The sequence below is a fragment of the Lolium perenne genome, chromosome 6, assembly GCF_019359855.2.
Source record: "Lolium perenne isolate Kyuss_39 chromosome 6, Kyuss_2.0, whole genome shotgun sequence".
Taxonomy (NCBI): domain Eukaryota; kingdom Viridiplantae; phylum Streptophyta; class Magnoliopsida; order Poales; family Poaceae; genus Lolium; species Lolium perenne.
Genome location: NC_067249.2, coordinates 131350810 through 131376153, shown reverse-complemented (window position 1 = coordinate 131376153; position 25344 = coordinate 131350810). Strand labels below are relative to the sequence as shown.

At 41.2% G+C, this 25344-nt stretch overlaps 2 protein-coding genes and 1 pseudogene across 31 annotated transcripts; 1 reads left to right on the top strand and 2 right to left on the bottom strand.

The window, feature by feature from the left end:
* Positions 1-217: 217 nt before the first annotated feature.
* LOC127334530 (uncharacterized) lies at positions 218-9095 on the top strand. 13 transcript variants are annotated; one of them, XR_011747258.1, is made up of 11 exons: positions 220-892; positions 978-1080; positions 1151-1287; positions 5018-5068; positions 5274-5402; positions 5546-5609; positions 5803-5964; positions 6055-6109; positions 6683-7154; positions 7551-7701; positions 8697-9095. XR_011747258.1 is itself a non-coding variant. In XM_071822678.1 (9 exons), exons 4-8 carry the CDS (start codon positions 5058-5060, stop codon positions 6079-6081), a joined length of 393 nt encoding a protein of 130 aa, XP_071678779.1. In that variant the 5' UTR covers positions 220-892; positions 978-1080; positions 1151-1287; positions 5018-5057; the 3' UTR covers positions 6082-6109; positions 6683-9095. The 13 variants fall into 13 exon arrangements, 1 of the variants encoding a protein (XP_071678779.1); XR_011747257.1 differs by having other exon boundaries at positions 8603-9095; XR_011747261.1 differs by having other exon boundaries at positions 218-892; positions 5890-5964; positions 7551-9095.
* Positions 1639-4826, bottom strand: LOC127334529 (uncharacterized; annotated as a pseudogene).
* A 10506-nt stretch (positions 9096-19601) lies between the features above and the next one.
* LOC127334531 (uncharacterized) lies at positions 19602-24560 on the bottom strand. Of its 18 annotated transcripts, XR_011747255.1 has the most exons (8): positions 23987-24560; positions 23829-23909; positions 22317-23494; positions 22019-22085; positions 21407-21477; positions 20122-20153; positions 19958-20039; positions 19602-19793 (listed from the first exon to the last, which is right to left on the bottom strand). XR_011747255.1 is itself a non-coding variant. In XM_071822677.1 (7 exons), exons 3-6 carry the CDS (start codon positions 22502-22504, stop codon positions 20126-20128), a joined length of 354 nt encoding a protein of 117 aa, XP_071678778.1. In that variant the 5' UTR covers positions 22505-23494; positions 23829-23909; positions 23987-24560; the 3' UTR covers positions 19602-20039; positions 20122-20125. The 18 variants fall into 18 exon arrangements, 11 of the variants coding, with proteins under 11 accessions (XP_071678778.1, XP_071678777.1, XP_071678775.1 ...); XM_071822677.1 differs by having other exon boundaries at positions 19602-20039; XM_071822676.1 differs by lacking the exon at positions 20122-20153.
* Between the last annotated feature and the right edge of the window lie 784 nt (positions 24561-25344).

Sequence of the window (25344 nt, the reverse complement as noted above, 5' to 3'; positions counted from 1 at the left end):
ACAATTAAATTATATGTAAGTCAAAAGCACATATCTAATTTCTCCTATAAATGTTCCAAGACTATCCGGCCAACCAGGGCATCCAAGAGGGGCAAATCAATCTGGTTCGTCCAATCCCGTAGCAACAGTAACTTTGCAAACCCACTTTTCACCGTGGCCGTTGGATGCGGTAATTTATTTTTCACTTCTTGGTTGTCTGAATAGGTCGATGACGGACGGGCCCTTGCGTGCGTGGGGTCGACGAGCAGAGGTAGCGAGAGCGCTCGTTCAGGTCGCCTTTCTTCCCTTGTTTTTCTGAGCGCGTGCTCGTGGGTGAAAACCTAGATCGGCCCCCGTGGTGAAAAAATCCCCCCAGTTCTGGTTCTCTCTGGTGTGTGGCGGCGATGATGGCGTGCAGGAGGAAGAGGGAGGCGGAGCTGCACCGGCCTGCCCAGGTGAAGAATAGGAGGCTGGGGCGCAGCATGGAGGTGGCGGTCGGCCCGACTTTGGATGCGAGGCGCAGGAGCGTCGATGCGTCGCGCCCAGAAGGAGTTTTTCGCGGGGGCGAGCTAGGTGGAGGTGCAGTGGCAGGGAGCGTGCGAGCGACGGCGGCGTCCGGACGCGGCGGCGGCTGGATGCGCCCGAGCGACCGCGGCGGTTGGACGCGGGGCGGTGGCGACAGGCAGCGCGAGAAGCGACGGTCGCCTCCGCCTGGGTCGCTCCTTATCGCGGTCGCCTCCGCCTGGGTCGCGGTCGCCTCAGCCTGGCTCCTCGAGAAGGATCTCCATTGCCGGTTGGGGCGTGAGATCTCGTTCTCCGGTGGCAGCAAGAATAGGAACCGGCTCAAAATCTCCCACCACCACCATGGCCACTACTCCGTCGGCAAGCAGCATCATAGCAGAGCTTCTACCAGGTAAATTCCTAACCCTAGCTCGCGTATTTTCCGATCTGATCTGGATGTTGCAAAGGTTAGATCCCTTCTCTTCTGAGGAAATCAGGCGCGCTGGAGGAGGGCGGCGGCGTGCGCTCGAGGCAGGGGGCGGAGGTGGGTGGAGGCTATGGATAGGAGGTCGGCGGTGACTCGAGGTCAAGCGGCAGCAGGTTTGCTTCTCCATCCTCTCTCCATCTCTTCCTTTCGATCTCTCTCTGCTCTCAACCTATTTTCTCATAGCTGTAGGGAACAAAGGGGAGCGTGTGTGTGAACCAGGAGAAGCCATGTGAGGGTAGTCTGGTTCGTCGATCCCGTCCGGCAGCGTGATTCTCCCGGAAACCATGGCGATGGGGACGGAGCAGCACCCGCTAGATGTGGGGAGAATGACTTATAACCCCCCCCGTTGGTGTGCAAGGGCAAAAGAAGCCCCCTTCTTCGTTGCTCTCCCTCTCAGCCCCCCCAGTTCACGTTTCAGTTGCTGATGTCCCCCTTTTGCTTCTTTAACAGAAATGTCAGCATATAAACACTAAAATGGCCCATGAATAGACAGAACTACCCCTGCAATATGTTGCCCAAGTAAATAACTGAAACGTGTTGCTGTTTCAATTGAAAAAAAGGCTATAGTTCTGCTGCAATATGTGCACCTCCAAATTGACAGCAAATATGTAGTTTCAGAACATATAAATACTCACAAACTGACAGCAAATATATAGTTTCACAACATAATATGACTCACAAACTGACAACAATATCATAGGTTCACAAACTGATAGTTTCACAGTCTCACAAACTGATTGTTCAACAAGAATTTAAAGTAGTTCATGCATGACAACAAAATAAACATGAGAATGTCTCTCACGTACACAACCAAGTTCTGAACAAATAAAGGAGTTCTTCAAAGGCACAACAAGTTCACAGGTCACTTGATTTCCGCTTCTTTGGAGTCATCTTCTTTCCTTTTGCTGGAGGAGATTTCAGTGGTGTAGAAGCAGCAGATTGGCTCCTTGTCACAGGTCCTGGGCTGCTAGTTGTAGCAGCAGCAGCTTGGCTCCTTGTGGTCGGTCCCGGGCTGCTAGTTGTAGCAGCAGCTTGGTTCTTTGTTGGTGTAGACGGGACTAAGTTGCTCACGGAAACATCAAACCATGGCGACATGTTCTTTTTCCCCTTTCCGTTCCTACAAAAATGAGCAATTAGAATGATTTGCATGTAAAAGATCAAAGATGTTAGAACTAAAAAGAGAGCAACAAGTGTGATTTTTACCTTTTCTTTGTTCCATTATTAGGACAGCCAGATTCTCTATGGCCAAGCTCGCCACATCTTTTGCATTTGTTGAGAGCCCCCTTCCTTGTACCACCTTCCCACCAAGCCTTTATCCTTTGTTTCCTTGTTCTTCCAGCAGCTTTCTTGCTTGTTGGAATTGGTGGACGCAAGACAAATCCAGTATCTACTTGTGGCCACTGATTCTTGTCTGTAAGGGGCTCAATTGCACCTTCATAGGCTGCCCTGAATCTGCTAACTGAGTAGTACTCATGTACGTAATCCTCCATGTTGACAAAGTTCCGAGCTTGCAGAACATTTATGAAGGCAAGTGCATGGTCACAAGGCTTGCCTGTGTGCTGCCATTGGAGACAAGTACACTCATGTGTGAGTGTTTTCACCACATGCCTTTCACCATCTTTGTTAATATTGGTCACTTCCGCACTCCAATCAGCTGATGCTTTGGCCTTGAGATGTCCTAGTCCTCTAGTCTTTGCATTTAGTTGATGTATGACAAATGGCAGAATTAGACCTACAAATCTTTCTCCAATCATTCTCCTCTTCCTAAATAGCTCCATAATCATCTCTCTAATTTTGTCCGCTAGCTGAACAATCGGTAAGTCCTTGATATCTTTCACCCAAGCATTAAAACACTCGGCCAAATTGTTATTGATGTAGTCACACTTGATTTGAGGGTTAAACATGCACCTCATCCATAACAGATTATGGTAATTGCTTAGGTAAGGCAATACCTTATCGGAAGCCGCATACACCTTGGCCATGTGATGTTGATATACCTCCAATCTATATGCCCGAGCAGCAGGCCACAACCTTCCAAAGACATCACCATGGAAATATTTCTGGAAATTGTGGTACATGTGCCTAAAGCACTCACGCTGCTCTGCTTCAGGAAAGACCCTTTTGACAGCATTTTCAAGACCCTTGCAAGCATCGGTGCAAACAGCCAATACCGGTAGGTCCCCTATTGCCTTCTTCAATTGATTCATGAACCAAGCCCAATTATCTCCATTTTCAGACTCAATAAACCCATATGCCACCGGAAACATCCAATTGTGACCATCTAAAGCAGTGACTACAGCTAACTGACCATTCCATTTGCCATTCAAGTGAGTTGAATCTATGCTAATATATGGCCTACACCCATTTAAGAATCCATCTATGCAAGGCTTCAGAGCAATGAAAAGCTTATTGAAATGTACTTCACCTGCAACTGTGGTTGTATCAATCTCTACAATGCTTCCCGGAGACCTCAACTCTATCTCCGCCTTGTAGTTGTACAGACTCCTGAAACTTTCTTCCCAACTCCCATATAAGCTGGTTGCAGCCTTTTGTTTGCCTTTCCACACCGTGCGATAGTTAAGTGTGACATGATGTTCTTCTTCCAGCTCTTTAAGTAACTTCACAGCACTTAAGGTGGGATCTTTCTTCAGAATAGCCTTTGCCTTATCAGCCACCCAAGATTGGCATGTCATATTTGTCACTTTTCCACTTGTTGAGCTGCAAATATGTTGTGTTTGATGCTTCACAACCTACAGCACAAAAAGGTACAGATTTATAAGTTATTACCATTACCAACAAATTGAGCAAAAAAATAATACAATACAAAACGAAAATATCATTACCATGACACACTTTGCATCTCGCTGCCAATTAGCGGTTATGGCCCATTTGCAAGGTTCATCTTTTTGGGATTTACCTTTACAAAACGCCCGAAACCTCTCTGGCTCATTTTTTTAGTGCCATATTCAAACTCCCCATTGATAGCAAATTGTTTTATGGCCTTTCTAAATTCAACCATATTAGGATATGGCGTCCCAACATCCATATGCGGGTGCCGTTCGTCCCACACAATAAGTGGCTCATTTGGAGCCTTATCATCGACAAACATATCAGCACCCTCACAATCATGTAGGCCATAATTAGGAATAGGAATATTTGGCTTCACATCATCAGCTCGCACATTCTCCTCTGTTTTAAAACCAAACAGAGCAAACATGGCGTGCTCATCCACCGGCTTTTCATCCGGTATCCCCTTTTCCTCCCCAGCATTTTCGTCCCCCTCATTAGTAGGTTCAATCACAAGAGAAGACCAATCAATAATAGGAACAGGATTTTCGTCCCCATCATTGGCCGAAGTAGCTCCCGTGGTTAGGTTAGTCACACTGGATTTGCTAGATTCATGCATACACGTAGACATATCCCTTCAATAATACACAGCAAAAATTCAGAAATTTGCCACAAATATTGGACACCAAAAACACATGCATACATCCAGAAAAATAGGGGAATATGATGTTACCTTTGCAGATCCATCATACCCCTTTTTCAATCCAGAACCCCTCAAATCCCCATGTCAATCTCCAGTCCACATCTAGGGTTTCAACAAATCAGATCAACCACACCAAACTAGCAAAATCCAGCCAACACAAGAGAAGGGGAGAAGCTTGCCTTGCCTTGGAGGAGGTCCTGGAGGGCGGCGGGCGTGGGGAGACGGCGGAGCAGCAGCGGGCGACGAGGCGGAGCAGAGGCGGGCGACGAGGCGGAGCAGAGGCGGGCGCTCTCTGTGGCGGCTCGGTCACGAACGGGTATGGGGACTGGGGAGCGAAGGAACGAGCACGGGTTGCTCCTTCCGTGTCGTGTGCAATCTGAAGAAAAAGAGGAGGGGCACTTTAGTCATTCTGTAAAAATTGGAAAGATACAGATAATTACAAGCCTAATAATAGCTCATGACAGTAAAAAGGGGCTGAGAGGGAGAGCAACGAAGAAGGGGGCTTCTTTTGCCCTTGCACACCAACGGGGGGGGTTATAAGTCATTCTCCCCTAGATGTGACCACGTGCACTCACCTGAGGGCGAGCTCGACTGATTCCTATGACGCCAAGGTGAGCATCTCCCAGTTCTTCTTCCCATCTGCTCCCGATCTATGTTTTTTAGGCTTTGCCATATCTGTTGGTTCATCATTACCCATGTATATATTCTTGCTTGACTTCTGTCTTTCAGGTTGTGCATGAAAACAATCTGTATTTATGCTCCCAGTGGATGAGATGTGTCTCTAAATGTGAACTATTGGTTACACAAATGGCACAGATCTGGATATTTCAGAACACATTGTATGGCAGTGATCACTGATTGGCTGTGTGGCCGGTTGCTTCATCTATATCGAGGAGAAAAGCTTGGTGTGATGGAGGCCAAGAGGAGGAGCTGCAACAATGTGAGGTTCGGTCCTGCTCCCCTTCCTCTCTCCCTACTCCCCACCCTATATATTTTGTCTTGTCTTTCAGTTCGTTTTCTGCCAATTTAGACAATTCTAATAATTGTTTCTTCCTCATATGATTGGATTTATGTGTTTAGTGGAGCAGATATGGTTCAAACATGCATATACGGGAGAAAGAAGGTGCTCATGGGACTCGCTGCAATGTCAAGGTCAGAATCTCCTGCTCCTCGCACAATTTTTTTTGCTAACTATTCTTCCAACTGCCGAACGAAAGACAGTGGGCTCTCTAATTATTTCTGAATCAACCAAATGGATCTGGCCATCTGGGCACTGCCAGTGCATTCTTCTCTCCCTGCATGGAAGCCAAAATCATTGGAAATTATCCTTTGGCGTTTGGCACAGATTGCCTGGCTACTGCTCACCATCTGCAGCGATACCTCATTCCAGCTAGCCACTTATCATGAGCTTCTATTGCACAAAGATCTGCAGATGGATTTTGCTTGTTCTTCTTCAGTCTCTACGCTATGGAGTGTCAAAACGTATCTTGGAGATTATCAGCTTAAGGTGAGACTATGTCAGTGTGGCGTTCTTTCTTGTGCTATTGCTGCCGGTGATTTTTGAGCCCTTGGTAGTGATGTTATGTGTTCCTTGCAGGAATTTATTAACTCCAGTCCTCATTAAATTGCGACTTGGATAACCCAGTTTAAAGGTTTGTGCAGATTCCTGTTAGAGAATTTTGTCGTTGCTGCCTCTTGACTTGCGGAGTAAATGTTTTCTGATAGCCCATTCTTATCAGCACAGGGGCATACTAAGTATTAAATATATTTTGTGGAAATTGGATAAAGAAATAACCTTGCACTTCTTATTGTCTCTTGTCTGGCACTGCAATTCAGTTTGTCTTTTAGAACCACATAGAAAACATGTGATGCTCTTTAACTGTATATGGCACTGCAATTCAGTTTGTCTTTTAGAACCACACAGAAAACATGTGATGCTCTTTAACTGTATATGCTGTTGTATTTGCATCTTTTTAGCACCCCCCCCCCCCCCCCTTTCAGTATTAATATTGTTTGTCATCAAAAGTACCAAAAGATTATGTTGATCCATCGTCCATGTATGAGTGGAGATACCGAGTGTACCAATGAGAATGTCTTTGCAGTCATTATTTATTTTGTTTACATCTTTTAACATGACTGTACCCATAGCGACTCTTCTATTTTTAATCATTGCCATGAAGCTCAAGTGATTTGACAGAACCATATCTATGTTTGTGGTTTTACAGGTTCACTTCCAATCATTCTCTTCAATTCTTATCCTTTTCCTTCCAAAGATTGAAGAAGCCATTTTCTTATCCTTTCAATCTCATGCTCCTTATAGATGGATCAGGTAGTAAGTTGGTCAATATATTTGAGGGTTGCAGCAGGCACAAAACAATTTGGTGGTTAGCTTTCATATTTTTTCCTAAATAATCAATTTAACATCTTTCATCTGATTATACTATCTTTTCTGCTTTCTTGGTGTGTGTATTGTTAGAAGTAAAAACTTGCTTATATACTTGCACTAACTTTGGACATGATTATACTATCTCATAACTTGTTGACTCTAGAGCTTTCTCTGTAAATTAGTTACGTATTTGACTGGCCTAACAATTCTTGGATATTCTTTGGACATGGGAAGGGGTATATTAATTTGGCCGATGAGCATTTATAGAAGTTGATATACAGTGGCCAGCTTGATCAAAAGGAACTGGACAGGTAAATCTTGAGTCTATGTCCATTTGTTTTTTGTTTTCTAATTTATTCTGCATCTGGTTCAGATACCATCACCGAATGATGCTTTAATGTTCTTTGTGTATGGTTACTTGTGTATCAGGCGTGCTTTGGCTCCTCTTATTTCTTAGCTCCTTCGTTTTTATCTGTACATGCCTACATGGTTTTGATGCCTGAATATTTTCTTCTAACGATTCCTAATTCTAGAATGCTCTTATTTTTCATATGGATGGAAATTTTGTGTTTCCGTGTTTATTCAGTAGCCACTTTCCTCAACCAGTGAATACAATAAGCATCTAAAATTTATGGCTTTCTCTGAAGTTTTCTCTTTATGTACCAATGCCCTAATCCTTGTGTTTCTTTTGGTCTGATGTTTATCAGTATGCAAAAAAATCATTCCTGCTGTCAGAGCTTGCACGAAAGCGAGGCCACAAATGCAGTTCTTCTGTAAGACACTCATTGCGAGTGATGCAAGCACACATGGAGGCTCCTCTGTGCCTTGCCGTGCTGCGGAGAAGATATCCCTGCCCTGGTAAGCAGGCATGAGGTTTCCAAGTCTTTTACGCAATAAAAATTGTTTATTGCATGAGGATTAAGAAAAAGGATCGTAACTATACCTGTATCCATAGCCTATCATGTATTATCATGTAACATCTCAACTGATCTTTCTATGACGTTGAAGTTTATTGCAAGTTTTGTACCTATTTGTCAACAATTCAAGCAGCGGTGTTGTAGAAAATGGTCCGCAACCTGCATTACATACACCTTGTGCTACAAAATATTCTAAATTATTCTAGTATTTCCCTGAATATCACTAAAATAGATCGTCTCCTTGGTTTCTAGAATTTAGCTATAGGGTATAAAACTTGCATTATCTGAGGTACTATTTTCCACATAACTAGATTGTGACTTTGGTAGTTAAATTATCTTGGTACATTTTCCCTTGATTTTGTTCTGGAATCAAGTTTAGAAGTTTTCAAGCAGTCTAGCTGCTGCCATGTGCTTTATTGCTTTGGATTTTCACTCAGCCTGTATACGAATTTGCTTCTGGTGACCCCTTGCGATTTAAAAGATCTGTGGGCCATAAGGATCTCTTCTATATCTTGGACACGGTTAAAGAGTACACATTCCCTTTTTTGGTCACTCGAGGAAAATTGCCTGATATTAATATTATCAAGATGAGTAACGAGGGATTTGTTTTTTTAGAATTATGGTATGAGTTTCTGTTAACTCTGTTTTTTATCTTTCGCAAGTGCTTTTATAAGCTTATCCTAGGTTCAATATTCATACTTAGTCTAGCAGTAATGCTAATTTCGGCGAACTTCTTTTATCCTCTTGCCACTGCCACTTAGGAACGTTATACTGCTCTATTATGACTGATTGCATATTTGAACTGGTTCGAATTTGACACTTTCTTCGAAACAAACTTACAGTTTTTGTAGGTTATGTGAATTGTTATGTCAAAGAAAATATATCTCTGTTAATTGCATAGTTAAAGCTTATTTCATTGTGATAACCTGAATTAAGAGGCAATGCGAAGAAACGGGAGTTTGGCTGTTAGAGAAAGAAAGGTGGATACCATGTTCTGAATGCGAGCGAGCTGTTGCAGAAACAAAGGTGGATACCATGTTCTGAACGCAGGTGGGCTCTTAGTGCAACAATGTTAAAGGCTTCAAGGAAATGGAATTTCTGATGCAATCATGTTTAATGAATATATATTTCTAAATTTACATGTATTCCTTGCTCTGAATCTGCATGTATTCCTTGCTCCTTTGTAGGAGTTTTTTTTGTTTCTTTTTTGTGCAAAGCTTGCTGCACCTCCCTCTTGTCCTGATCATGTATTTTTTTTGTCTTGATTAACCCAAGGTACATGATGATTGTTATTGATGTTTGTTACTAATTTCTATTAAGATATGATTCCCATCATTTTGTATGTTGCTCTAAAAAAAGAATCAAATTTTGTGATGATGACTATTTGCTTCCTTGTTAATGGCATGCTCACATTCTACGTTAATTCTTCCTTTAAAGTGAAATATACTTTTTCACATTAGGTCCAGCTCCGGCTATCAAAAATGAAATATACTTTTTTGCACTAGGTCCAGCTCTGGCTATCAAAAATAGGGACCTGCCATGCTCACATTCTACGTTTAATTCATCTTGGTTTAAAGCCAATGGATCTCAATCAGAGACACCAACATGGATAAAATTAATGGCTACAATATTAGCTCGATTCTGCTTTTGTTAGTCTCATATACTCCCTGTAAAAACATAAAGTTGTTATGTGACATGGTATTTAGCAGTCATATGATCGATATCTTGGCCGACAACAAGTTGCATTGCCTTTTATGTCTCAAGAAAAGGAGACAAATGGATGGAAGTTCCATTGTTGGTTTTGAGGTCTTTCGTATAAGTGAAAGACCTCAAAACTACGAAAGACCTCAAAACCAACGATGGAACTTTTTTTGAAATAGATTTAAGAGAAAGAGATTGGACCGTCAAGCTGAAAAATAGTGTGAAATCATACTAAATTATCATATCTTACTACAACACCCTCGATCTCGATGGAATGGTGTTTCTACAAGATACTAAAGCAGATAAATTTCGAGAAATTCTTAATACTCCCTCCGTCCATTTTAATTGACCCGGATTTTGGTACACGGAGGGAGTACTAAAATAAGCTAAAACTTATGGTTTAAATTCTGGCTTGATTCTGCCAATTGCGCGATAGCGCTAGCTCAGGAAACAACTTTACATTTATTAGATGTCATATACTAACTGTTCAGATTTTATGATATACAATCCAATGATTTTAGTTTGCAAGTTCTGTGTGAGTTTCCTTTTGCTGTGAGGGGTGCTCCATGTCCCTGCTTAGTTGCTCTGTGGTGAGGCAAACAAATATGTATGCTAACCAGGATAGCAACAATTTTGTGATCTTGGGTTTTGGGATCTGTTTGCTAAACCAAAAGTAGCGGTTCTTTTAAAACACTGCAATTTGCCTTGCCGATCTACAGGGAGCTGCAAACAAAATTATGCATCACTGCTTGTTCCATGGCCGAAAAACACTGGCACTTCCCAACTGCAGTTGCATGCAAGATTTGGAACATGGCAATTTACATGCTTTGTTCATTCTTGAATCCTTTTTGTTATGGTCATTTTCTTCTCAAATGCTCATACTTAATATTTTGCCAATTACTAATTAGAGATGATATTGTTTTTGGTCAAAACTGAGATCCGAGTACATCATTGTCTTCTGATATCTACAGGTTTAGTTCCCATAATTAGGGATATTGACCAAATATTACTAATGCTAAAGCGGTTACACCTATTGAATGTCCATTGTTGTGTTTCTTAAAATATAGAATCTTTTTGTTTGGTTGACCTATCAGCTTGAAAAATATGCATGTACTTTTAAAAACATGACGACATGTTCATTTTTTAAAAAATATCTCAAAGTGGCGCAGCCAGAGACAAAAATCAATGACTCCAGTCCCGATAAGTTACGAGGAAGATGTATATTTCCTACAAACGTATTCGGTAAAAGAAGCAAACAAATTAATGTAGATTTTAATGGTTCCTGCTTTCTAGGTAATTGATAAATCATTTTGTGTGTGTTTGCTTTCCATAATTAATGTCATGTAGATTGCTGGCTCTTGCGTATTGTAGGAGATCGTGAATGGCAGAATTAGGTTACAGATTGTGTGAGAAATCACTGATTGGTAGCCTTGAGCTAATTTGGAACATCTTTTTTCATTCACCATGTAGTACCTACCTTAGTTTAGCTATTTCTCAAACTTTATGATACTATGCATCTTTGTAACTGCAAAGAGGAAATCTAAAAATAACGTGAATCTGTTAAGTGCTCAAAGTGAATATGTAATTTAAGTTGATTTGATGTATTAAGTAGGAGCTTCTTCTATAAATAACTAAATGCAGGCGTGCCGGAGGTGCAGGTGACCATAGCTGAGTACCTTGGTGAGCTTGCTTTGGCTCATGTTTCCAAGAGATTGGCGGCCTGCCGCAAAGGGAGGCGACACTGAATGCGCTGAGCCGATGTCATCTGAAGAATCAAGCACCAAGATACTGCTGCTTCAAGCTCTACCACTGCTCGCCGTCTCGCGGCTCCATGGCCAGGTACAGTGGCGATGTGCTTGGTGCAGTGGAGGCAAGCGCCGTGGGAGAAGAGTAACTTCGGGAGGGGTCAAGGTTGAGCAGGAGATGAAAGGGTTGCCTTGCGCAACACCGTGCTCGGTTTACCTTGGGCTCATCATCAAGGATGATGGCAGCAGTCAGGCCTGATCCGGAGGCGGTGTGGCCAGCGAGTTCTCTGCCGGAGGAGGAGGTGAGGAACAACACGAGGTTTCATATCTTCAAATCATTCAGTAATTGATCTTCGGGAAATGTATTAAGAGCGTCGTATAGAAGTTCATGATTGTTTGACTCAGTTATGGCAAATGAAGCAAATGAGCTTTTCATGTATTCTTGTTTGTAGCAAAGTATAATTTTTCAGAAGGTTGGCTTATTAACATTTGTGAAATAGTGAAGATGTTGCTTGGTCCTTTACCATACCACATGCTTCAGAGGGTGGAGCATGTCTCCATCCTCAATCCATGAGTGTGGTAAGCATCCGGTGCTTCATGCTGATATTACATATGTGTACAGGACTAGCCGAAAAATATGCAAGAAAGGTTGAACCATTTAAACTTGCCTGAAGCATGTGCTTCAAGAGCATGGGAGTTATGAAGTTGCTTCTTCTCTTGAGTGTTCTATTATCTGCGTTCGTCCTCTGAATCTGGTTGATCGTCTGTCAAGCGGAAGGAGTCAGCTCATGCAAGATGAAGAATTTTACATCATTCTGTGGGGAGATTACAGTATCTTTTCAAGGGGATGCTTAGTTATGTCTATTGATCTCAATACATTTCTTATATGGAACCGGTATGAAAATTGGACCAGTATCCCAAGTAGCGTTAGGGATATTTTCCAATTTACTTTGCTGGTTATAGTTTGTGCCTCCAAAATTAATAACCACCACTAATTTCATTACCTCTATTACACAATAATTGGAATTCTCTTGTCAAAACAAAGGTGAACAAGGAGCCGATTATCCCAATCATTTCAGGACCAACCCTGGTATATGCGCAAGTGGCACACCCGTCCTAATTCCGTCACTCACCTGCACGAATACAAATAGGCACTTACCCGCATGGATACTTCCCAAATGAGCAATTTGGGAATTGATCTTACATTTTCAAAGGGAATGCGACGCCTTGAATCCTACTTATTGTTTATATCATTAATATATCACTTATTTGATAATTGAGAGACTACGCTTAATTTTCTTTTGAAAACTACTTCCATTGTATGTAATTTTGTTTGGTTATATGCTACAGCATAAATATTTTTCATAAGGTTTGCAACTTTTTGTTTCAAATATTTTTCATTAGTGGAACAGGATACAAGAGAACCACCAACGTGTCTTTCACCGTGTTATTCCTAACAATAATATTAGTACACCAAGCACGACCAGAACGTAAATGTGGAAGCGCACACATAACCCAATACTCCCTCCGTTTCTTTGGACAAGGCGTATTATTTTTTCCCTTTTCACCAAAATACAAGGCGCATGTTGAGATTTAGTTGATATCTGACCAAACTACCCCTCCGTACCTGATATGTTTTCAAAATTGACACTTCTAAATGTAAAAATTGACACTTCTTGGAATTAGCAATTATCTTTTTATGCTTCTTTTATAATACTACCTCTTTTGGTATAATAATCATAATTTGGTGGAGGAGCTTATACAAAAACATAAAAACTGAAAAAATAGTGTGAAATCGTACCAAATTGTCATATCTTACTACAACACCTTGATGTAATGATGTGTCTGCAAGATACAAAAGGAGTTAAATTCCAGGCCAATTCTTAATCTTAAAATAAGCTAAAACTTATAGTTTAAATTCTGACTTGATTCTGCCATTTGCGCGATAGCGCAACAGGTCATCTAGTGCAAACAGTAGATGAATCATTGGATGAACTGGTTGGTGACAAATACTTCACAAAGCTGGTTTTGCACTCTAGCTATCACCAGGTAGTATTCCAGCTACTGTAGCAAAACAAGCTATTCATCAAGAAAGTGCTATTTTGCACACCAATCACTGGAGTACTTGTGGGCACATCATCAGGGCCAATGAGGTGTCAACTGATCCATCCAAAACTATGGCTATGCAATAATGGCCACAACCAGTTAATGTGAAGCAGCTAAGGGGTTTCCTGGGGCTGGCAGGGTACTATAAAAAGTTCATCAAACACCATGGCATTGTAGGCTACTAAAAAATGATGTGAAAGAATGTGCCATATATATGGTCACCATAAGTAGAGGATGCCTTCCAAACTCTCAAGCATGCTCTGGTCAATGCTCTAGTGCTAGCCCTTCCAAATTTTGAGAAAGAATTTGTGCTAGAAACAAACATTTGTGCCATGAGAGTGGGGGTTGTTCTCATGCAATAGGGAAATCCCCTTGCATTCTTAGCAAATCACTGGGTGCCAAGAACCTGCCACTCCCCATATATGAAAAGGAGTGTCTGGCCATAATTTTGGCCTTTGAGAAGTGGAACACCTTTTTGCAACATAGTAAATTCACAATACACACAAATAAGAGCAGTCCAATTCACTTTGATGAAGACAAGTTCAACAACCCCACCCGACATAAGGAATTCTTTAAGCTAATGGAATTGCAATACAAGATACTATACAAAAAAGGGCAACAAACAAAGCAACAAATGCACTATCTAGGAGACCACACAACAAGTGTATGTGCTCTGTTTGTGAGTGAAGCTGAGGAAGAGATGGGGATGGAATCTGAGTTGAAGAGAAAGGAAGCTAAATTCAATAAGGAAAATGCAGACCCTAACTTGTATGCAATGGAGGAAGTCGATGTTGCGAAGCTGTAGAACAACAAAGTAGTCCAGCTTGGTGACGGAGATGAGGATACTGAGACCGTGGGAAGGAAGAAAGAGAAGTTGGGAGTCTAAAAGAATGTGAGTGAAGCGGAGGCAAGAATTCAAAGAGCCAAAGAGAAAGCATCAGCTGATGAGATAGAGAACAGAAGGAGGAGTGTCAGAAATAAAAGCAAAGAAGACACTCATACAATGGAGAAGATGGAAGACATGGCGAGGAAGAATACCTTGGCGAATACTATACCTGGTAAGGAACCATTTCCTACTGTTCTAAATATAGTCCTAGTTTTAATTCTGGTACTACTAAAATTATTGGTGTTAGCTTGAGTAGTAATGATATAGAGATAGAACAATCTATATATATGATTCAAGAATTGGAGCATGCTAGGTGTAAATTATTCTTGGCTAATAAAAGAAAAAGTAATAATATGGATGAGAGTAAAGAGGCAAAGCTAGAGAGCTTTCACCCTACGACAGTTAATGAAGTTTTTTCTGATTCAGATTCAGGGATAGAAGAGGAAGATGAGGAGCTAAATGATGATATTATGACCTTATCATCAATATTTTGTGCCGGTCAGAAAAGGACTTCACCTAGAAGTTTTAGTGTGAAGCTTAAGGTTAGGGGTAAGATACTTTTCTGATTTTATGATAGGTCTTATATGGAATGGTAGATGGCTATGTGAATATGAAAAGATTGATTTCCTGAAGGAAAGCATCTTGGAGTATAGAGTAGATTTTATCTGTGTGCAAGAGACCAAGAAAGAAGATTTTACAGATGCATGGCTTAAGAATATTAGTGGTCGATATCAGTTTATTTGGTTATGGGAACCTGCTATGGGTGCTTCGGGTGGGCTCCTGATGGGAAGATAGAGTTTATAAGTTTGATGTTTTTTTCTTGTAACTCCAGTAAATACCTTTCACATATGGTTCTTACAGATCAAGAGACTAAGTTGAAATGGAACTTAGTCAATGTTTATGGTGCTTCTAAATATAGTGAAAAAGTGCTTTCTTAGTGGATCTGGTCCAGATCCTTGGTAAGAACTCGTTTCCTTTTTGTTTACCTGGTGATTTTAATTTAATTAGGAAGATGTTAGACATGAATAAACCTAAAAGGCTAAGTAAATGGTCTTACTATTTTAATACCATCATCGAGCATTGGGGTTTAATTGATTTGGAGTTTTCGGGTAGAAAATTTACTTGGTCGAATAACCAACGTGATCCTCTTTTTGAGAAACTAGATAGAGTTTTAGTTAGCCCGGAATGGGACTAGCAATATCCTTTAGTTACTATCAAACCCCTGGCTAAAGGCGTTTCTAACCATGTTGCTTTTGTTATTGATTCGGGTATTAAAGAACCGGTGGTTTTTAAACAATTTCGTTTTGAGTTGTGTTGGGTCAATCGTCCAGACCTTGTTGATGTAGTTACAAAAGCTTGGAATGATGTGTATGAGGGTAGAGATCTTATGGACGTTATACAAAATAGGAAGAAGAAGCTTATAAGGGTACTAAAAGGGTGGAACTTAAATATTGAAAGTATGTATAGAAAAGAGAGGAAGAGATTGCCTGATTTGCTAAATTTTATTGATATTAATAGTGAGACAACTGGGTTGTCGGCTTCTGACTATGAACTAATAATTTCCCTATAGAACCAATTAGATTTTTTTACTTACGGAGGAAGAAATTAAATGGAGATAGAGAGCTAGAGAGATTGACATTAGAGAAGGAGATATGAACACAAAGTACTTTATGGCTAAAGCTAATGGTAGAAATAGAAGAAAAAAATCTTTCGCTTTAATCAAGATGAGGGTGTTATAGAAGGCCATGAGAACCTTTTAAGATATGCTACAAACTTTTACGAGAGTTTGTTTGGATATGTTAAGCTACTTCATGTTTCTTTGACATGGAACCTAGACTCGGCCTTGTCGGATGAATCGAAATAAAAACTCGATGATAGATTTACTCTGCAAGAGATCAAAGATGCAATTTTCTCGATGAAAACTAATAAAGCATCTGGTCCTGATGGTTTTCCTATCGAATTTTACCAAAAATATTGGAGTTTGTGTTGGATATATCTTTGCTTTGTTTCAAGAAAAGTTGTAGAAAATGGTAAGGTTAATATTATGGTTAACGATAAAGTAGGTCCTTATTTTGTTACTAGGAAAGGGTTGCGCCAGGGAGATCCCATTTTCCCAATCCTTTTCAATGGGGTTGTGGATGTTCTGGCAACCTTGGTTTCAATGGCCCAAGAACAAAGTTATATTAAAGATTTGATACCAGAGATGTATGATGGTGGCTTATCTTTGTTATAGTATGTTAACGACACAATATTCGTGTTCGAGGATAAGCTTGAGTATGCTAGAAATCTAAAAATTATTTTATGTACTTTTGAACACTTAATTGGGCTGAAGATTAACTTTTCTAAAAGTGAGGTTTACTGGTTCAACTATAGAAAAGCAAGAGGAATATGCCAATATATTCACTTGAAAAGGTTGAGAGGTGCCATTTAGATATCTAGGGATGCATGTATATTATAAGAGACTAAGTAAAATTGATTGGAGGCCATCAGAGGAAAAAAGTACAAAAGAAATGTCCCTGCTGGCAAGGGGGTTACTTTCTTTTGGAGGGAGAACTATTCTTACAGAAATTTGTCTTAGTAATGTGCCTGGTTTCATGATGTCTTTTCTTAGAGTTCCGAAAGGGGTCCTTAAACATTTTCATTCCTTTAGAGCTCGGGTTTTATGGCAAGAAAGGGAAGGGGTCCGCAAGTATCACCTTGTGAAATGGCCTAATGTATGTCAGCCGAGGGATCAAGGTGGGTTGGGACTCACAAATCTCGAAGTAAAAAAACATTAGCTTACTTTGCAAATGGTTGTGGAGACTAGAGAATGAGGAAGGGGATTGGCAGAAAATTTTAAAGTTTAAATACTTTAAGAATGGTATTATTACGCAAGATAGAAATTATGTTGGATGCTCCCATTTTTTGTCAGGTTTGATGGGGTGAAAGATGTTTTTATAGTTGTTGTAAAAGATTGTTAGGGGAGGAATGTAAAACTAGATTCTGGAAAGATGTATGGGTCGGAGAGAAACCGATGTGTGTACTCTTCCCGATGCTTTATAACTTGACTTTTTCACAAGGTGTTTCGGTAGCTAGAGTGTTTACAGAAGATTTTAAGTGCATTAGATTTAGAAGGGGGGAATCTTTGGAGATGTGGAACAAACTACTAGACATGTGGTAACACTACCTTGTCACATGAGCCTGATAGGGTGAGCTGGAACTTAACTAAGTCGGGAGTTTTCTCTGTTAAATCGTATACCTATTTGATGACTAGGCGAGTTATATTCCCCTATAAGATGAACTGGAGGATGAAAATCACTCTCAAGATCAAATCCTTTATCTAGTTGATAGTGAAGAATATAATCTTGACTAAGATTAACTTGGCCAAGAAAGGTTGGAAAGGTAGTGTCTTGTGTGAATTCTATGGGGGAAGGGAAGATATGAACCACCTTTTCTTTGAGTGTCCCATGGCTAAATATAACTGGAGTGTGGCTAGTTGTGCGTTGGGTATAGGGACAAAACCTGAGAACTTCTATGATTTATGCCAAAATTGGCTTCAGAAGTTCACAGGCCATGATAGAACCGTAGTTATGTTGTACATCAGCTTTGCTGTGGAATTTACGGATGACAAGAAATGCATTTTATTTTCAACGGAAATTCCCTAACAATCCTGGTGAAGTGATTTTTTCTATGTGTCGACTAATGGATGATTGAAATATCTTCAGAAAGAAAAGGTTCAAAAGCTCGTGCCACGGGTGTCTGAACGGATTCGGAGCATTGCGAGCGAGATGTTCTTCATAAGACATGGGTGGGCGCCTACGATAAAAAGGATATGTGATGGTTGACTCGCACCATCCAAGAAAATCTGGATTCTTTATGTCTAGAGACTTTCCTGCCAATCAGTTGGTTTTAATATGTTCAAAGATGTTTGTTTATAGAGATGGTCCTAGAGGTTTAGTGCTCAATTTAGATGGTTTTGTTTTAGTTTGTGTGGTTGAGCCTGGAGGGTTTAGTTGTTGTGACTTTAGCACCTTTTCTTTCCCCAGGTGTACAATTGCCTCCAATTTCTTAAATTAAATTGCGGGCCATGTGGTCCCTACAATAAAAAAGGTCAAACCGAGCGCTTGAATCCATGTAATGATCCACACAAATCCTCGCAAGTGGACCCAGTACCTGCACTGAGTTCTTGAGGAGATGAAGCGCACAGATAGACGGCAGAAGATCCGAGTGGCACACGCTCTGGCAAGGGGAGCCCATCATGCCATGGGTACACTCGCAACCAACTGCCACAACCCCTACAAGGAGGCAACGACTTCATTGGCGAGAGGAATCTCTGAAGAATATATTGAACCCAAGTCTCGTAGGACAATTCTCTTATCTCTTCCATCCTAGTGTTATTCCTTGATCACGAGACAAGGGTTGTATAGAATTGAGTTGCATTCGTGTCAACGACGCCTTAATCAAATTTATCCTCCTCCAATCACCTTTCGCCCATTTATGTTACTAGGACAATTGCCCGTGCATTGCATCGGGAAAACAAAATATGGAGATAGATGGTTCCAATTTTTCTGGCACAAGCATGGTTTCCGAGAGAGGCCTGCACAATAATTACATTAGTTGCTTTGAACACCTCATACCATATACAAGGATTTCTTATCATTCTTATTAACCCTGCAAGAACTAATGCACATACTATATAGTGGCATTTTTATCCCTCGTACTAACACTTTGAGAACCAACAAAACGTGTCATATCCGTTCCTTTCCTTTTTACCCTTATCAACCAGAGAAGATGTACCCAAAAATTATGAGTCTACCATTCATATTTTTGAAAACCAGGCTCAAGAAATAGTACTCTCTAAATCATATCAAAGCATTTTAGTTAATTTTTTCATACAAAATGGACAAGCTCTACTCCTGCTTGGGCTTCTGCAGTTCTGCTCATAGTTTCCGAGGGAGGCCTGCAAAATAATTACATTAGTTGCTTTGAACAAGCGACTAAAGTAAAGATTCAGTCAGCTCATCTTGAAGGACTTGCAGAAAAACCAAGGATCCAGATCTTGACAACAATTTGCAGAAGGTTTCACAAACAAAGTTCAGAGTCATCCTAAATACCCATCAGCTACGGACGCAATGGTGTGTCAAGAACTTAAGTAGAATTCACATAAATCACATCTACTACTTCCTAGAGCAAGCAATGTAAGAGTCATTCAATCTGAAATCTACAGAAGTTTTTACTATCAAATGGAGTAGTACATTTTAGAAGACATCCAGACCGATGTAGATTTGAATAAGTAATTTAGGCGATGCAACTATCTGAAAAGGAGGCAGACGATATGGCCACCCGCACAAAATTTTGCCCATATTTTGCATGTCTTCATCGTACCAACATTGAAAGGAGAAAAGCTAACTAATCAGGCAACCATAAGACAGATGAGTATCTGCAAAAAAAAAGGAATACTTACATATCAACAATAGAGGAGCTGACGAGTCTCCTCTCCAAAGAATATCCCTAGTCAGCAAAAAGCACACTCATGGCCACAATCATTAAACATTTCCATCTCGTTTTCTCCACACCATACTAAATCACTCACACATACACATCAAGTAGCCACTCCTGCAAATACAACACGCAGTCATGGAAATTCTCAGCATCGAAGCTTGTAGCATCTTGTGCCCTCTTCGCATGAACTGAATCCGATGTCGATGTGAAGACATGCTAACAAAATGAATGGGAGGGCAGGCTGTGCATGCGCACCCACTCGTCCCCACGTTCCTCACCGGTGTGGATTGTCACATGGCGCTGGTCTTGTTTAACACTCAGCTTGGCCTTGTCAAGCCCTTGTGCAAGTGCTGCCTGACACTAAAAAAATACGAAATTTAAGAAAATGGTGAAATACCATGGATAGCTTCTTAAAAGGTGACAAGAATTTGAAATAACAAACCTATTCATGCTGGGTTGCTCGAATATGATAATCTCCGCACATGAAAAAACAGACAATAAGTCGCTAAGTTTGGAAAAATTATATATGATGCAATCACAACACATGACTACAAACATGCATAATTATGCTTAAGCTATATATTCACAAACTTAACAGTGCATGGTTCGTAGGTCTAAATGTTGATATCATAGTTCTAGTGACCTCATTGAAGTGTTGACCAAAGAGGTGTAATTCTGTGATCTAATAGTCATTGGTAATCCATAAAATGGGTAGAACAGTAGCTGCTATGAATCTAGAGCTCACTCAGCATTCCAGCACCCGTATTGCTTCCTGGATACAGACCATATTTCAAGTTTGTACTCCAAAAGGCAGATGCATTAGGCTGATGGCGAAAAATCAGCTATATATTGACAAACTTAACTGTTCATGGTTCGTAGGTCTAAATGATATCATAGTTCTAGTGACCTCACTGAAGTGTTGACCAAAAAAGTGTAATTATGTGATCTAACAGTCATGGGTAATCCATAAAAGGGTAGAACAGCAGCTGCTATGAATCTAGAGCTCAATCAGCCTTCCAGCACCCATATTGCTTCATGGATACAGATCATCCGAGTCACAATAGATGTATGTATCCACGGTTGTTCTTAAAATGGCCAGAAACTGGACACTCACTTGATACCGTGAAAACCATTTATACTTTCGACCAATACCACACAATCTATTAAGTAATTAGACCTTATTAACCCGTAAAATAAAAAAAAGTGGTGAAATATTTCTCAGACTAAATGTACCCCATCAAACTTCTAAAATGTAAACAAGAGGTAGCTGATCTGATCCCATTTACACTAAGGGTGTGATGCATTTTCTGTCAAATCACTCTACCATAATAACTCCAACCATGAACTAAAAGATAAAGCATGCGTAAATCCTTATGAATTTTTAGAGTTAAATGAGTGACCTCCAGCATCAGATATACATGAAACTTTGATAGAGTATATATTAGTTTCTCAAAGTCCAAGGAAGATTCACGTGCTAGCAATTACATCTTTAGTAACATGGTCAACCATGAAATTATGCAGGCCGTGGAGCACACAGGAAGTGCGCTGAAAATTTTAGTATACAAACATGGAATGTCAAACTGGACTATAAGTCTATAACTATTTTGGAAATTCCAAAACATAAATGCATAGTATAGCGTAATGTGAGCTACCTTCCAAATTTTCAATGCCAGATGAAGGAAAAGGCGTCGAAGGACTAATATATGGTTAAGGTACAAAATGCATACCGGGTATCAGTGCCAGATAATGATATGTGAATCCATCCCACTGGCTTCGAAAAGTCGACCATTTTAATTTCCTGGAAGCATGGTAAATATAATGTTCGAGAGGAAGCACAGGAAGTACAATAATGCAATCTTCCAAACATAAAACCAGTTAGTGGCATAGCACACATGACACATTATACAAGATTCAGTGCTAGATGGATGTAACAGTAGTATAAACTTAGCAATAGTATATGAAATAAGCAAAACATACGAATTATGTCTGGCCCAGGCCCCAATCCCACCCCTGGTTTCTGCACACTTCCTGATGCATAGACAATGTTGGGCACGTACACGCTAACTTGACACAACCTCGATAGAATTCGGTCCAATCAGGCGCATCGCACCGCAGATTATACATTATACGGCACATTATACTATCATTCTGAATTCCCACTGTCCATAATAGGCTACTCTATCAGTTTGTGTATATTGTACATATCATCATTCTGAAAGAAAGAGCACGAGCAGGTAGTTCCTATCCAACAAGAGAGTGGTCGGAAAAAGTCAACTTCAGAAGCTCGAGATAGGAAAAGCGAGCACTGAAAACGTAAGATATCGGGCATCTGCACATACACTAAGGCAGGAGGCGCAGAAGGTCTCAGAGTAGTAGCCGCCTTCCGGGTACGGCTTCATACTGATCCTACATTTAATTTGATTTAGTCCAACTTGCAGGCATTATATCCACTATCATAAGACAATAATTTATTAGATGATTTCTCTTTTTATAGCAGTGGAATTCTTAGAGTGAAATATTGACACTGTACCACAAAGCATAGTGTTTTACATCATCGCTTTTCTTGCTGGGGACCTCCAGCTTACAAGAACTCTTCAAACTGATAGAACATAAATGAAAAGAAAATGGAGCACATACTTCCGGATACTCTGCCTCAAGATTAGAAAGCCCAGCTCGTTTTGACTATCTCTATAGTATAGCTTGTCCTTTTCAGCAAAGAAAACTGGAGCACATATCTTTGCCTTCACAGTTTTCAGCTTCTCCTTTTCAGCAGAGAAAAATTCACCGCACACTATCTCTATAGTATAGCTTGTAGAGAAAACCATAATCACTCCGAGAACACAAAGAGAGGAACTTCTGTGAACTCACCGAGTTATTTTGGTAAAAACAATACACAGGAAACCCAAGAAAGTACATTACTGCGGAACTAACTTTTCCAACCTTTATTTACACTGTCTTCCGGCAAGTTGCATATTACTTAAGCTATAACAAATCACAAATCTAAACAATTTTTTTTTTAGCAAATTTGATGAAATTGAAGGTCATCAGAGCAAATATATATGTGCCCCTTTGATTGCATTTCAGTTTAATCCATAAGGCAAAATTCGAATGAAGTAGCACCCAGAACTTTCTAGTATTGGAGATTGAAAGAAAAAAAAAGTTAATGTCACAATGTCACTTGAGGATTACATGGCAGTTGGTCACTGAAATTGGCTTTGAACATGAATAATCCTATCTTTTTTTGTTTGGCCTACCAGATACAAAATATTTTACTCCTATTTGCCAGTGTTGTTATATAAATTATTGGTAAAACTGAAAGAAAATTGTAAAAGAGGATTATTCATAATAGCTTGAACTATTGAACGATGAAGCACCACTGCTCCAGATAAATTGTAATATTTTACTCGTATTTGCCAGTGTATAAACATGAGTGTCTACATAATAGTTTGAACTATTGAACGATGAAGCACCACTGCTCCAGATAAATTCATAATGGTGGTGTTGGAATGATCCAATTGCCAAGCGCTCCAGCTGAAACCTTACCATTCGCCGGCTAACAGACTCAAACCGCCAGAAGCCCGTAACAGCCAGGCAAAAAAATTATAAGCACGAACAGATTCTCTCAACTCCAACTAACATCAACCAAAGCAAACCTTGGTCTACAAAAGGAAACACTGCAAGCGAGCCTCACCTGGAATGCCGGAAAGTTGAGCATGTGGCAGCATCATCAGCAGGCAAAGAGGCGCTGACAGTCATAGTCGTCGATGTGGACGGTGGACACGTCGCGGTGGCACAGAGAGCCGGCGTGCATCAACCTGTTGAACAAAGTACGATGATACAGGTAGCTTAATTTTTCACGAACAACAATAATGATATCTCGCTGTAGATGTACGGATGCGAGAGAGCTACAATCCCGCACTTTTCAAAAGCATATATTAATTGGATTAACCTAGAGACTATGGAACTATGGCTGTTCGGTAACATGCAGTTCTCCAGCGACCAGTGGCCTCCACATTCATCTCACAACCCTCAAATGGCAGTAAATTGTAAGCACAAGCAAATCTTGTCAGCTCCAGCCAACCCCACCAAGCGGGATTGGATTGCAGTATTACACAAAATAGAGCATCATATAATTGAGAATCATATTACCTTAATCAAATTAGTCAAGCCGGATACTTCAGGTAGACAGCATGAGATCTGATGGCAGGCAAAATTAGAGAGGCCCGCCTTCTGAAGTAACAACACACCAATTTTGAGAATGCACTCATGTGTTAAATTGACAAGTATGATTAACATAGAATAATCACCTTGACCTGTTCATAGAGCTCCTTTTCCCAAGCCGGTGTTGCATCCCATGGAGAAGACCAGCAGGCAGCTGCAGATGCTCGGGGAGGAGGCGGTCATCCAGGGGAACCGATAGTCTGGGCGGCGCTATGGAGGCAGACATGTCGACTTATTGCGTTGCCCAGCTCCATGGTGACCCGTACGGGGGGAGGTGCGGGGGAGAGGAGATGGCCCTTCCAATCGCGGTTTGCCCTTCACACTTCCCGTCTCTCTCCCCGGGGCGGATCTGGTGGACGTGGACATAGGGGTGGGAGGGTCAGGGTTTGCCCTGGAGGCGGCGACAGATGAAGCATCATGGGCGGATCCGGTCTCAAGCTTTGCGATGAGACCCATGTCCATGGCCACTGCCGGCCAAGGAGGGCAGACGGAAAGGGAAGATAGAGATGAGGGGAAGCACCTCGACGGCGGTTTTCCATGCTAGCCGCTGGCCCTCAGTGAGGCGGTGGACGGAGGAGGCCGCAGGTGCAGCCCGACGATGTGGATCTGGGGGAGCCGGTGTGGACGGGAGGAGGGGGGTTTCGTGGGTAGTGGGACAAACATAGCATACCGGTTCGATGGCAATGTGTAGTAGTATGTTAATTGGTGGGAGGGTAAAATAGTAAAAAGCCTGACCGACGTACAAAAGACGACGAACGTATTGGTCGTAGTGTTGGATGGGGCAGAATAAGGAACATATTCGTCCTTTTTAAGTAGTGTAGATATCTATACCTAATAATAATAAAGAAAATAGTGTTTCCGTGGTTTGGTCCGTCACGAGTGCGCCATCGTCCGGCACCAGTGCGCTTTCGTCCGTCCGGTTAGCCTCTTTTTCGGTCGTTGGAGCTTCCCTGCCAGAGCACAGCGACCATCCAACGAACTCTGATCCGGATTAAAAAAAGCATAGCTACGTGACGTACGTCAAACAAAGTCTATTGCGGATCAAAATACCCTAGATAGCCAGGTCGGCCTGCTTCAAAGTTATATATATGTCATTGGTAGTCCCTAATAAGCCCGTGTCAAATCACGATCAAGAGATGAGGATCCATAATAAGGTCTCAAGCCTAGACTACCCTCGGCGAGACGACATATGTGGAAACTCTGGGCCATGGGCGGAAACTCTCAGCGAGACAACAACATCGATGGAAACTCTCGACAATAAAACATCGACGGAAACTCTCAAGGATGATAGCTGAATCCCTCTGGTAGTTCCCCGAGACCGCGCTCGGCTCGTTCTCAACGGGTGGGTCCATGTCGACGATGATCCTCGGCAGAAGCTGCAGCGCGCCGAGTTCGGCGACGATGGGCCGGAAGATGGCGTCCGTTGAGTAGTACTCCAGTACCG

Coding starts and splice junctions, on each gene's coding strand:
- LOC127334530 (XM_071822678.1), top strand. Junction 5,610..5,802: donor GGACTCGCTGCAATGTCAAG/GTCAGAATCTCC, acceptor CGTTTGGCACAG/ATTGCCTGGCTACTGCTCAC. Junction 5,965..6,054: donor TTGGAGATTATCAGCTTAAG/GTGAGACTATGT, acceptor TGTTCCTTGCAG/GAATTTATTAACTCCAGTCC.
- LOC127334531 (XM_051361012.2), bottom strand. CDS start 22,504: ATGGTTTTCTCTACAAGCTATACTATAGAGATAGTGTGCGGTGAATTT. Junction 22,086..22,316: donor TTGAGGCAGAGTATCCGGAA/GTATGTGCTCCA, acceptor AATTAAATGTAG/GATCAGTATGAAGCCGTACC. Junction 20,040..21,406: donor TTATCTGGCACTGATACCCG/GTATGCATTTTG, acceptor GTATTTTTTTAG/TGTCAGGCAGCACTTGCACA.